The 13755-nt window shown below is 37.0% G+C and overlaps 1 protein-coding gene across 1 annotated transcript; it reads left to right on the top strand.

Annotated features, from left to right (window-relative positions):
• The first annotated feature begins 12295 nt into the window (after positions 1-12295).
• LOC135414723 (myeloid leukemia factor 1-like) lies at positions 12296-13509 on the top strand. The gene is given in 2 exon segments (XM_064655815.1): positions 12296-12633; positions 12636-13509. Coding segments are annotated over 2 exon segments (621 nt in total). The 5' UTR covers positions 12296-12323; the 3' UTR covers positions 12947-13509.
• The last annotated feature ends 246 nt before the right edge of the window (positions 13510-13755 follow it).

The following is a 13755-nucleotide window of genomic DNA, read 5'->3' as shown; positions in this document are numbered from 1 at the left end:
TAAAGTCTTTGACACTTTATTTCCTGACAGTTTAGAACGTTTGAGAAGTAATCAAGAGAACATTAAGTTGTTGTTTTACCACATGTAAGTGCCTGCCACTGAAAAAATATTGTATTTTATGATAGCATAGCAATATGTTATTTACAATAAAATATAACTGCCATATAGTTATACCTATATAAAGATAAACTTTATAATAGTGTGATCTATAAATAATGGAAAGTCTATATTGTGAATATAAGCTCAGAAGAGCTTTTTACAAGAATAACATAAACCTCAAATAACTACTGAGAAATGGTATGACAAAAATTATCTGTAGTAGCATTTTTATTTTGGCTCCTTTTGACATCAGTAGCTAAGTACTTACATTGATAAATACAGATTACAGTAACACAAGAGTTGGAGTGGCAAACAAGCCTCGGTGGAGCCTGTTAAACACAGGCCCCTGAGACACCAGCACATCGTCAACATCTCTAGTGCTTCCCCGGGACAAAACACCAACACTTTTAGATTTCACTTTGACCTCATGGTCTCCCATCACTGTGGATGCAGAAATATTTGGCTGTACTCCCACAGGTGAAAATCGTTTCCAAAGAGAGGCATACATCCCTCCCAAGTACACATCGACTTCGCATCATTCCTTGAGGCTCATCCCGTGAGCTACTAGTTCAGAGAGGTGTGTCTCTCATGTTTAGATGTCTAAAAGTTAGACATTCAGTCTAAGATAGCCAGGTTGGCTCCATGGGTAGCTGAGCCAGAGACAGGGCAAATTCAGCACTTTCTAGCAATAGTTGCCACAGCAAGGGCATTCACTGAAAGAGGGTTCTGGGGTGAGAGGGTTCTGTGCAGGGGTTCCCAAGACCGCCAACACCCAAGCAGCAGCCTTGTGAGGACTCGAGGGTCCTCATCAGACAACCAGGCAAAGGGAGCGTGGTGTTGAGAGCAATTGAGGGACTTTCAATGGCTCCAGGGAGCACAAGTGACCCCAGGTGCAATGAATAGGAGTGGCATGTCAGTGAGGACGTGGCACAACAGATCACACAGCAGTTCACACAGCAGTTCGTGCAGGCAGGGTGAGCAGGAAGGGTTTCTCTCTGACCATCTGGGAGCAGCCAATAGAGTCAGAAAACAGATTCAGTACCTCATAAGGAAGAGCAAAAACATCCTTGCAGCCCACATCTTATTAGCATACTAGTTTAAGCTTCCTCAGTCATAGTTTTGGCACACCGTAAAGCTCAATCCCTTGTAGCTACAGGAGTCACTGAACCACCCATAAATACCTATGTCAGAGGGTTCCAGTCAGACAGACCTTCTGATGGCAGACACAGCTCTCCGTTATCTTCTGACTTGTTTTGACAATAATTGACACTGTTAATGACATTTCCTCAAGTTCTTGTTCTACCTAGTATTCACTGCTGTGACTTTTTGCACATTACACTGCATCAGTGGGGGGGGGGGGGAAGAAAAAAAAGAAAAAAGTTGAATTGCAGAACTCTACTTTTGATCTAAAAAATTTGTCAAATAAGTTGTTTTATGAAGCCATGGAGTTTCTTTTCCAAGTAAGCCTGCCAACCACACAAAAAATGTCTTGGTTTTGGACTAGTGGTAATACATGAAGACTAAATGCCATAGGAAAGTAGAGAACTTATTTCTTTTTTTCTTTGCTTTTAATGAGTAAGCACTGAAGTAAAATAAAAAGTCCAGAGATATTAGCATCTCTCTAGAATAAAGGTGCACAGTTAGTTTAAATTGTGCTTGAATGTTACAGAACTCCTTCTGAAAGTACTATGGCTGTGTATATGAAAGGTGCAATGTCGTTAAAAATAAATCTTCATTTTATCTGCTTCGAGCCATTCACAGGTGTTCAGTCTAGGCTGGTTATCTAATCAGTTTGCAGAGTCAGTAGAAAAAGTTAAACACTTCCAGAGGGGGAGTCAGTCCTCTTGTGTAGGTGTCTAAAACAGGGTGGGGATAGATTACCAGCTAAAGATGACTTGCTTTTTTTGAATGACAAAACCAAGAAACAAATTAAATAGCTTAGACCAGATGCCAAACCTCACACAACTAAAGTTAAGTCAATCTCACACTGAGTACCTGTATAAACAGGAAAAATAAATTGAAGAATCAGTATTGTTATGACCAAATTTGCTTTAATTTAGTGAGAGTTTTTTCCTCTTCCAGGTCTCTTAAAAGATGTAAAGATGAACAGACTTTTATTTTATTGTGCACCTTATGTTTCAACCATTACTTCTTATAACAGTAATAAAGTGACAGGAAGAGTTTGTTTTGAGTTACTTTTTTTTACTGAAAAAATCAGATTTTCTTTTGGCCATGCAAACTCCTTTGTTACTCATTGATCTTATTCACACATTAGGTAGGGCTTTGCAAAAGCCCACCATTACACTTCAGAACTGCAGAGAGAAGTCTGGAGTCTTCGAAGGTTTCCAGGAATTTTTGAAAATATGTTCTGGTGACCCCTTTCCAGAGCCTACTGGGGTCACTGGAATTTTTTGCATGTACTTCAAAAGGCTGTGGATCAAATCACACCCACTCCACCTCTCATATACACAACTATGCTTTTTTCAAAAAGAGTTTTGTAATATAGAATTGAAGGAAAATTTAAATCTACTGCAAAGAGATACTAAATATTCCCAGACTGTCTGATTAAGCCGAGAATATATGAGCTCCACCATGTCTCTATACTGAAATTTGCTTTGCTATTCCATGCTAGAAAGAAATGTATGTTTAACATTCTGTAAACGTCTGTGCCATGCTGATCTTCAGCCAAAATGAATAATTCTAAAAGGCTGATGTTTGAACACATACTACAGCACAGCAGAATTAAAGGTGAAAGTTCAAGTGCTGCAATTTCAAACTATTGATCAATGGTAATTTTTGGCACCCTTGGGTTACTCATGCTGGCATATGGCAAGCAAGCAAACCATGAAGGTTAAATATGAATCATCAGTACCAATGTAACTCACCTTCTTCAGTTTCCTTTCTTTACTAAACTGTTGCTATTAGGTGGTCTTTTTCCTGCATGCTTTTGTGTACCACAGCAGGGCATATTTTGTAGACTATGTCTCCTGAGCAAATCAAATTAGAGAGAATGTTGAAAAGGAAAACTGCTTGTCTGTTTATTGCCAGACAAAGAACTGTTTGCTCAGCTGGTAGGGAAAATACAGTGCTTGTTCTGGTGCCTCTTTGCCTCTGAACAGATTTTCAGCATAAAAACTTGTGGTTAAACAATGTCCTTACTAAAGCTGAAGATTAAACCTTACTACTTACCCATTAATAAAAAATAATGGGACATATGTACACTAGTTATATAATTTTGTTTCTAGGAAATTCACTTCACCTTAGAGAGATCTCAGTGATGTTTTGATTATTTCTTCACTTGTCTTACAATCATCATGCTTTAGAGGAAAGATATGCTGTGACAAGGTAAGCATCCAAATATAGTTTGAAAGAAAAATATCTTTAAACATATATTGAGTGGCTTTATTTCAGAGTTGCAAATAAAAATGAAAGTTCTCATTGCACCTAAACAGGAGAGATATACAGTTTATAATTACAAAGCAACAGAAGCAGGTTTAGTGTGTGTCTAAGAGAACTTTTAAGCCACAATTTATATTTCAAATCCCATTTGGAAGTTTTAGGGGAGGGTATTTTTTTTTTGTTGTTCTGGTTCTTTCTTAAAAAATTGTATGTGACATCAGCAAAGAATAATAATTGACTGAAGCTGCAAATGGAACCTGGGATAAAAAAAGTATGCATGGGAAATGAAAATAAAAATGTTTTGCCTTTCCATAGTTCCACCAGGGAGGGGAAAGTAAAAAAAAAAAAAAAAGAGGGAGAGAGAAAAAGGAAATGCAAGTCCATTTTTATATACACAGACATGTCTTACATAGTTTTTTTGCATTTTAAGAAAAATAACACTAATGGTAGCAAAAACTGGATTTTTACTGGATAAAAGTTACAATTGTTCATGTAATGGGATAAGTGTGAACACAGGAAAGTCAAAGCCCCAAATTTAATTTTTTCAAAGAGCCAATGTATTCATCATAGTTACTTGACTATGGAAGTCTCTGGTGTCTCATGTGCAGGGCCTTAACAGTGTTCTTTTCTACATCATAATATTAATTATTATTAATTTCCTCTCTCTATCTCTCCAGTCACATGGTCCAAGATGGAGAGAATGCCACTTCCTCTTCGGCAGCCAGGACTACTGGCATGCACTCCTTCTCCCCCTGCCCCCACCCAGCTCCAGCAAGGGGTTTCCTCTTAAAGAGTTTCTCCAAAATAATGCTGGAAAAGGGGAATAAAATACAAAACTGACTTTAACTGTGACAGACACATTTACCTAACGAATGTGATGACATAAGATTGAGGTATTACAACTCTATCTGAGAAAATAAAAATTAAATAAATTAAAATAAAATACAAAAAATTTCAAAAGATTGAAAAAACCCTATCCTTTCTTTGACAGAATTCCGAAGACATATACCTAAAGTTACACATTGAGTAACTTTTTTCATAGGCATGCAGGAGAAATAAATTAGTAGTTATTTTTAATCTCTGTGAAATTGTTTAGAATAATTTTTCTCCCAGTTCTTGGGAAAAATTTCCTAACAATTTCTTTTTTCCTTTAATCCTTTTGCTTTTTGAAGAAAGAATTTACTTATCTTTTTTCCTTCATTAAAATCTATTCTTCAAGGATTCAGCACCACAATTCCCCTCTCTTTGAAGAATGTCTTCATTACTGTGTTATAAAACTTTCTGAGCAGACAAGATGGGGTGAGGAGATGTTTCTTCCTACATCACCACAGAAGTGTACAATGAGGATAAAACCAAACCCAGATGGTGTCTTCTGCCAAAAGAAGACCACGTCTGTTGGAGGCTAGAGTCATATACACTTGCCTCCTTCCTTTCTCATCGAGTTTATTAATTCATATGATGTAGAAGAAAATCATCTGTGACAGTTTGTTCTACTACTGCAAGTCTAAATGTTAGCATATACTGGTTAAAAAAGTGAATCAAATCCTATCAGGAAGAAAATTATATTAACTCCTACATTCCTGTACTGTGGATATGTGCCCTAGCTCTAGAAGATTATGGCACTAAAGATGTAGTAAATTACGTGCTAGCAGCAGGTGCAAGTCTCAGGTAGGTACATAACTAATCTAAGTCCATATCTCCTACTCTGCTGATTTTAGTTTGAGAATTCTACTTTCACACTGGGTAAGTACTTGAGGTCCTGCTCAGCGCATGGCACAAGTCCTTTCATTTCTACACACAGTGCTATCTGAATAGCATTCTAGTTGCTTAAAACACTTTTTCATAAACAGTCCAAGTGGCTAACAGACTGACAAAGGCTAAAAGTAGCTGCTGCTTAGACTCTATTCATTAAAGTCTCCTTTCCCATTTATCTGTATAATCTTCCCCATAAATACAAGGAATCCAAAGAAATAGATTTAACACAAAAAGAGTTAGCAAAGATAACAGCAATCATCTCATATTGTGTAGGATGACTGTTGAAACTATGTTTTATTGCAAGTTATAGGAAATCTCTTTCATTGTCCTGCAGTGAAACAAATGGTTTTTCATCCTCCTACTAGGAAAGATCTGCAGCCAACTCTCTCTTCCATCTCTGTCCAAAGCACTTAGTAGAGAGAGCACATCTTACAATCTTCCTAGACATTTGGAAGCCTAAATACATCATAACTCTCAAATTCTTCAGAAATTAAACAGGCACTGAACAAGCATGGACTATAATATGGAATATGTTTGACACATTCCTATGATTAACATATTCTGGAAGATTGTGGTTCAAAGGGAAAAAAATAAAAGGAAAAAAATGAAAAAAAAACTGAGAAAAAGATGAGGAGGGAGAGGAGAGGAAAGAAAGAAAGAAAGAAAGAAAGAAAGAAAGAAAGAAAGAAAGAAAGAAAGAAAGAAAGAAAGAAAGAAAGAAAGAAAGAAAGAAAGAAAGAAAGAAAGAAAGATAGAAAGAAAGAAAGAAAGAAAGAAAGAAAGAAAGAAAGAAAGAAAGAAGAAAGAAAGAAAAGAAAGAAAAAAGAAAGAAAGAAAGAAAGAAAGAAAGAAAGAAAGAAAGAAAGAAAAGAAAGAAAGAAAGAAGAAAGAAAGAAAGAAAGAAAGAAAGAAAGAAAGAAAGAAAGAAAGAAAGAAAGAAAGAAAGAAAGAAAGAAAGAAAGAAAGAAAGAAAGAAAGAAAGAAAAAGAAAGAAAAAGAAAGAAAGAAAGAAAGAAAGAAAGAAAGAAAGAAAGAAAGAAAGAAAGGAAAGAAAGAAAGAAAGAAAAGAAAGAAAGAAAGAAAGAAAGAAAGAAAGAAAGAAAGAAAAGAAAGAAAGAAAGAAAGAAAGAAAGAAAGAAAGAAAGAAAGAAAGAAAGAAAGAAAGAAAGAAAGAAAGAAAGAAAAAGATCAGTATCCCTGTTTTTCTTTCCTGTGAATGAAGAAGTTCTTAGGAGTACAATGGGAGTATTTCTGTCTGCTGTACTTTACAATCATCCAGAAACTGAAGGTTTTATAATGTAGGATGACTCCCTAGCCCTAGTTGATGAATGGCTATAATTTTCCACTGGACATCCTGAATCATCTAGCTTGCCATGGCAAGGAAGCTCGCTAACTCTGAATTGAAGCTATAATTCTAAATGTAAGACTCCACTGTGAAAGAATCCTTGTTCATGAATCCTTGGCATTTGAGCACTGTTGAGGAAAAAAAAAAACACAACTAATGTTATTTATTTACAGAGAAGAGGATTCTGTGTAAACTTAGTCATTTTAATGCTGAGCACGAAAACCTAATTGAGGTTCAAAAGAAGATATACAACAGGACAGAGCAGAACCCAGCAATGTGCAGTACCACAGATTTGCAATGTAAAAACATTATCAAGCATAGACAACACTAAACAGGTCAAGAGATATTGATCTACATTAATAACAAGACAGTACTTTTATGCAGCTCTAAAACCCAGGTAAAGAAATTCCTACTCTCCTTCTTCCCCAGAAATAGGAATGTGGATGAAAGAGGTTGAAATAAAGGGATCATTCTGACTTCTCATGATGAAAAAATAATTAAAGTTTATGTATAAAACACTACAAAGCTGTAGCATTAGCAGAACAAAATACGAAAAAACATTATTATTCCTAACTGAAACTTATTTTGAAGATTGCAGTGGGACTTATAGTTGTAACTTAGTGACAGTAACCAGAGTAATGTCTGACAGAGAAAAAGAACAATGGCAGTACTTTGTAAGATGGAAAATAAAGATGAGGACTATGGTGACATGCGAATGTGTAATCAAGACAACCTTGTGAGAGGAGGGAGGTATGGTATAGTAAGGTCACTGGACTACCTCACTGAAGATCTGAGTTTTTTTGCTGGAGCACAACAGGCTAAATCTTCTATGCCCTGAAAGTTGCTGAAGTCCATGGTCCATGTCCTGTGACTGTGACCAATGCAGGACAAGCACCAAAATCTCTCAGTGCTTCAGTGCCTACCTCTACAATAAAAAATGCTGCCTTTCTGTAAGATGCAAGTGCACCTGTGACCATCTGTGTGTTTCTGGGATACATGTTCATATTTGTTACTGGTTAGACCTGAAAACAGGAATACAGCAGTCACATCCCTAAACCTGGCCAGATGTCCCCAGTTCCTGTGGCAGTGGGCTGGACTCCAGCAGCCAGGCAGGATGTTCTGGGCCAGAGTAGTTGGAGATATATCCTATGAAATACAAATCCCCATGTATAATACATAAGAAATTCTGAGTCCACTAAAATCAGCGACAGAGATCCTATCACACGACTTGAACCAGGATTTTACCACTCATGTATTTTCCATTAATTTAAAAAGCTACAAATCCACACAGAATTAATAGAGAATAAAACAATCCAGATTTAAATGGATATGAGTTATTTTTTATCAAGTAGGACAGTGGTCTTTTTTGACTACTAGCCAGCTGGTCAATTGTTTATTGATTCACAAAGTAAATGCCAGCTTCAGCTTGGTAAGTACTGAATGCCCCAAGATCCTGGCAAGCAAGTCATACCTGGCAGGTTTTCAATCTTGTCAAATCAGGCAAGTGAGAAAACAAACACTAAGCCTACTTTTTCCCAAGTACTAACTAGATTTTTTAGGAAGTGTAAGGTGTTATTATAAATTATAAGCCTTAATCTAGCATGTTCAAAATACAGTTGCAACTAGAGCTATGTGGTTGGACTGCCAAATACTCATTCCATTTCCATTTGAGGGCAGTGAGAAAATCTTTTTTTCCTAAGTGTCAATAAATTTGTGGCCAACTCTTTAAATAAGCACCAAATAGATTTTGTGGGATGGTTCGATTTCCATTAGGTTCCATCTTCAAATATTAGTGGTCTGATTTCCTTGTTTTTAATTCCAACAAATGGCAACTGCTATGAAATGTAGACTTGTGGGAGTGCTGGACTTTAAATGAAAAATTAACCGCAGATGAAACCCTAACAACAGTTTTCTGCTTTTAGGTGACATTCAAAGCTGCATTACAGCAAGCATCATTTTAGCTGCAGTGCTGTAACAGGGACTAAAACTGTTATTCAGGTTTCCTGAAAATAGCAGTACAAAGCATTTTAAATAATAGCTTGACTCTTTATCTTCAGAAAATTTGCCAGAATGTAATTGGATTAACTTAGAAAAAGCCTAAGCATTATTTCTGTCTTTTGGAAAGATGCAGGATTAAAAAACAGACTAATTATTCTCAAAATGGATCTGTGCAATTTCTACTGCAACCTCTAAATCACAATAAATGGATGTTTAAGGAAAAAAGAGCATTGAAAATCTACATGGAAGGCACACTAAAATGAAGATCTTTAACATGGTCTTCATTAACTGCATTAAAAAATAGTTATATTAAATAGAGAAAAGGTATTTCCATCACTTTTAATCATGTGTCTCTAAAGATAACATGCAGTATTCAATTTAACTTATTACAAAAATACCAGTATGTGCAATATATATTTCTCAACATATACTGGTTTACCTGTAAAAGTTTAAAATATGTATTCTGAAATCTGTTAAACTACAATGGCTCTGCTCCAGTGAAGTACTTTAATGGCTTAACTACCATAACTACAGAAGATCCCTGCATGCATTACTGTCAAGCTAATTTATTTGAATATTTCATATTAAGTAAATCCAGAACAAATAGTTAGCACCTTCAAGACCCAGGCACAGTATTTTCACATCTCCCTTGGATCACCATTTGAGTAAAAGTGTGGTTTTACACTGGAAGTGGCTATGTAAAAATCTGAATAATATATCCAACACAATTGGCCCCAGAGTCTTCACATCTTGAGATCCTGAAGTGGGTGATGGTATCATATGGAAGAAATATCAGCAACAGGAAGCTTTCTGATTTCTTTTTCTCACATCAGCCTCCCCTGTTTGAAAACAGAGTTTGCATATATCAATGGATATAAAATCTGAAGAAAGTATGAAGCAATTTTGCTGATTACATATATATACATATGTATGTATACAAATATATATGCAAGCTCGATGATAGAAATAGTGTTATTCAGGTCATGAAGCTTAATTTTTGTTTCATTTGGGAAAAAAAACAATTACTGTGTCCAAAATAATTCATTCAGAGATTGATGGTTTTTAAATGGATTAATTCATTCTATGCAAGTAGGGGATAAAGACCATATTGGAGAAAATTTAAATTCAGTTCAATCTTTCATACATTTACACCTTTATGACAGAACTGGATCTCAGTAGATGGGTTAAGTCTGTATTCAAACTAATTTATACCAGAAATTCTGTAATCACTGTGATTTTGTTTGTTTGTTCTCAAGAAAGGAAATGGGGAAGACATACATAATTTGAAAGTGGTTTTTTACTTAACATTGTAAGATTTTGTGCACACTGGTTGTTAGGTGCATAAAACTGAATGTGAGCCCTTCATTCTTGCTATTTAGATCACTTTTTTTGTATTTATTTTCTGTGGCAAACAGAAGGAAAAGGAGTGTGAAAAACATTTATTCCTTTTCCATCAAATTTCTCTATCTTGAAGCAAGCAAAATGCTAAAACAAAAATTAAAACCAGAAGAACTATAAACCAGAAAAATTATAGAACTATAAAATAAAAAAAAATATGATTGTCACAGGCAAGATCTATTTAAGTACTCTAAAAGCTAAAAGTAACGACTTTTTCATTCTGAAAATTAGGCAAGGTAATGTAGTGGTGCTGTTAAAATGACATGTTTTGCACAACAGTTCAAATTTTGAATCTCAGGAGATACATGGTATTTCTGTTCCTTATGTGCACAGGGATACCTCCTAGTCAGAGAATAGAAAAACTCTGTATTGCAGATAGAATCTGACATATGCCTATTAAAGACTTGAATAATACACGCAAAATTAATATTAGAAATCCAACACTGGAAAGATAAGAAGACTTGTCTGAACCATATGATCTGTTAAACATTGCATCACTTCTTATAGAGTACACTTTAGTAGGTTGGGATCAAGCTGCCACACAGCTGTGTGGAGGACAGACTTCAGACATCTCACTTCCAGTTATGAATCCCTCTCTTATGAAATCTGGTTTGGATAACAAGAATAGTAATTCTTCCTGCGGCCAGGTGAGAAATGTATAATCAAAGTATACAGTTTGGGGGTTTGTGGGGGTTTTTTGTTTGTTTGCTTTTATTTTATTGCCATCTCTGTTACATATATTTCTAGGTCTTAGTTTTCCTGTACAAGATGTACATCTTTTTTTATGTGGTAAGTTCTCGGAGTATGGAGTTCTTTAATTTATTTTTTTATTTTCAATCTTAAAATACAATCAGTGTCACATATGCAGAAACTGGATGAACATAACTGGATCAAAACATGACTCACTGCATTAATAGCATGCTTCTGGGCATTACAGCAGTATTTTGGAAATTTAAATGTATTCAATCAACCCTACCAACAGTCAAAATAGATTTTCAGTCTAAACTGTGTTACTGTGATACTCCACAGTTACAAGAGTCTTAAAGACAGATTAAAATGAGAAATTTGAAAACTGTTTTTCCATGTTTTATCAACAAACCTACAGTAGTCTCTATGAAAACTGTTATGCCCTACCTTGTGTGTACAAAAACCAAACTTTGCCATATTTAACTGCAACATTCCAGATTCATGCTGGTATAACACGAGAACAGTATTTTACTCTTTAAGGAGCCCTAGTAGGGCAGATGTTCTTATTTCGGAATAATATATTGCAGGAAAGTTATCATACTCATTGTTTTTTATACTTACAGATGATTTTTGTATTAGTTCTGCTCTTTTTATTAGTTCTGCCTAAGATGCAGATAATTTTCCCCACAGCAACTCTCACAGGGCTGTACTTTGCATTGGTAGTTAAAAAGGTGCTGATAACTTGCTGTTGTGACAGTCAAGAAAGACACAAGCAGTCTAGTTCAGAGCAGAATACAGCTGGTCTGTTGGCTCCCTAGCCCCCTTGGATGAGGATGTCGACCTTGTAAACTTTCGAGTGTATCCTTGAGATAAGGAAGTCATGTACAGAACCCTGAAGAAGGAACAGTCTTGGCATAACAAGGTGATCCACAAGGAATATTCGCCCCTTCCCGCTGTAATTTCCAAACCAAAGGATGTGTTTGTTTTATTATTAAGTCTGTATCATGGTTTTTTTTTTAATCTCAGACAGAAATCCAAGCTGTCAGGTGAATTTTCCGTTGAACAGCAGAGTCTCTCCAACATTCCTGCTGAAGTTCCAACTTGGAAAACTTTACTGCTGTTAATCACCAGGAAATTTGAGTGACATACCTGGAAAATGCATCCACAGCCTTATATTGTCTATTAAATTAATTGCAAAAGCCATGTTGTCTTCAGTGGATGGAAAATGAGCTCCTGGATTGTGCCCTAAGGGTGTCAAAGTATCCTTTGACCCCCCCTTGCCTTCACTGCTCATTAAATGGTTGAATAACCCCAATTAATGCCACTAATAATTGATCACATGAACTTATTGTCACTAATATTTGCTCTAAGAACAGGAAGAGACCACTTCAAGAAACAACAAGTAATTGTCCTTCCCTTTGTCAGAGCTCAACAAAAGTGCTGGTGATTATTTTTCAACATTATTAAACACATTATTTCACTAAAATTAAATAATCTGAGGAAACTGCAGGAAGATTAAATATGATGTAAAGGCTTTCTGGCCAAACAAACATTACTCTTAACTTATTAATGCTATTTTATAATATAAACAGTGTTTTTTAAGGCTACACTTAATGTAGTCTTGAATGAGTCCCCCGCCGCCATGTTCGGGGGGCTCAGCAGGTGCTTTGAGGAGGATCCCTTCTTCAGGAATCCCTTTGCTGCCCACCATGAGCACATGAGGCAGATGATGAGGAGCTTCTCAGAGCCCTTCGGGAGGGAGCCGTTGCCGAGCCTGCCGGAGGGCAGGGACAGAGCAGACAGAGCGCTGCAGTGGAGAGCGCGGCCAGACTCCCGGCTGGCTCCTCGGGGGAACTGCAGAGATGCAGATTTTGGGGATCCATTTTCTGCCATGGACAGGATGATGTTAAACATGAGGAACAGTATGCTGGAAATGCACAGGAAATTTGATGACCGTCCACGTACCCCGATGGACACACGTTCAGCTCCTCCTCCATGATGACTTTCTCCAAAGTGGAGGATGAACCTCCAAAGGTTTTCCAAGCCTCAGCCCAGATTCGCACAGCCCCGGGAGGTGTTAAGGAGACAAGAAAAGCACTTAAGGACTCTGAAAGTGGCCTGGAACAAATGGCCATTGACCATCACATCCAGGATTGGGCTCATGTTATCAAAAACTCCAAGAACTGCAAGACTGGGGATGAGGAGATGAACCAAGAATTCATCAACCTGGATCAAAATGAGGCCCAGAGCTTTGATGAGGAGTAGCAGAAGGAGGTCTTGAAGTTCAAGTCAGAACTAGAAGCCCTTTAGAAGCTCCAAAATACAGAAGTATCAATTACAAGGAGAATGGATCAAGAAGAGAGAAGCTACTTGGAACTGGAGATTCCAGAGTGTCCAAAGATTCCTTGGAGTCTCTCAGTGTGAAAGGAACACATGTCCCCCTCAACAAAAGCAGCAGGAAGTAAGTGGCTCCATTCCCCTGAGATGGAGTTTCTCCAGAGCAGATAATGGTGCTCATGTCCATACAAATACACAGAATACGTGACCAATCTCTGTTTGTGTTGTGCCTTTGCTCCTCCTGAATGTTCCTCAACCTTCAGCTCCTCAGTTAAACCCTCTCCTTTCAGTGAACTAAAAACCCAACTACTTTCTGCCTGAAAGCACTTTATGGATTATCACCAATTCTGTTTTAAAAAGAATTGATTTGCAAAGTTTTTCTGCTACAACTGCACCGGTCTCACACTTTATCAAGCCTGGCAGTGCAGCTACTTTTCCCCACTCTATAAGTTGCACAGAAAATAAATTCTTTTCAGTTTGTGTGGTTGAAATGATTCTTAGGTGATACTTAATAGGAATTCAAATACATTAGAGCCAACAGACCAGCTGTGCACCCCCACAGATAACACACCAGCGCTCTGACTACAGCTGAGCAGTGCTGGCACAGCATCAGCTCTCTCTCTCCAATATTCCCCCCTCACAAGTAGGATGGGGCTGGTCCAAATCCTGGGAGTAGACATAACCAGGACCAAAATAACCAAAGGGGTATTCCATACCGTATGATGCCTTCTCAGGTA

This window comes from Pseudopipra pipra, chromosome 5 (genome assembly GCF_036250125.1).
Source record: "Pseudopipra pipra isolate bDixPip1 chromosome 5, bDixPip1.hap1, whole genome shotgun sequence".
NCBI lineage: Eukaryota > Metazoa > Chordata > Aves > Passeriformes > Pipridae > Pseudopipra > Pseudopipra pipra.
This window is presented reverse-complemented; position numbering and strand designations above follow the sequence as displayed.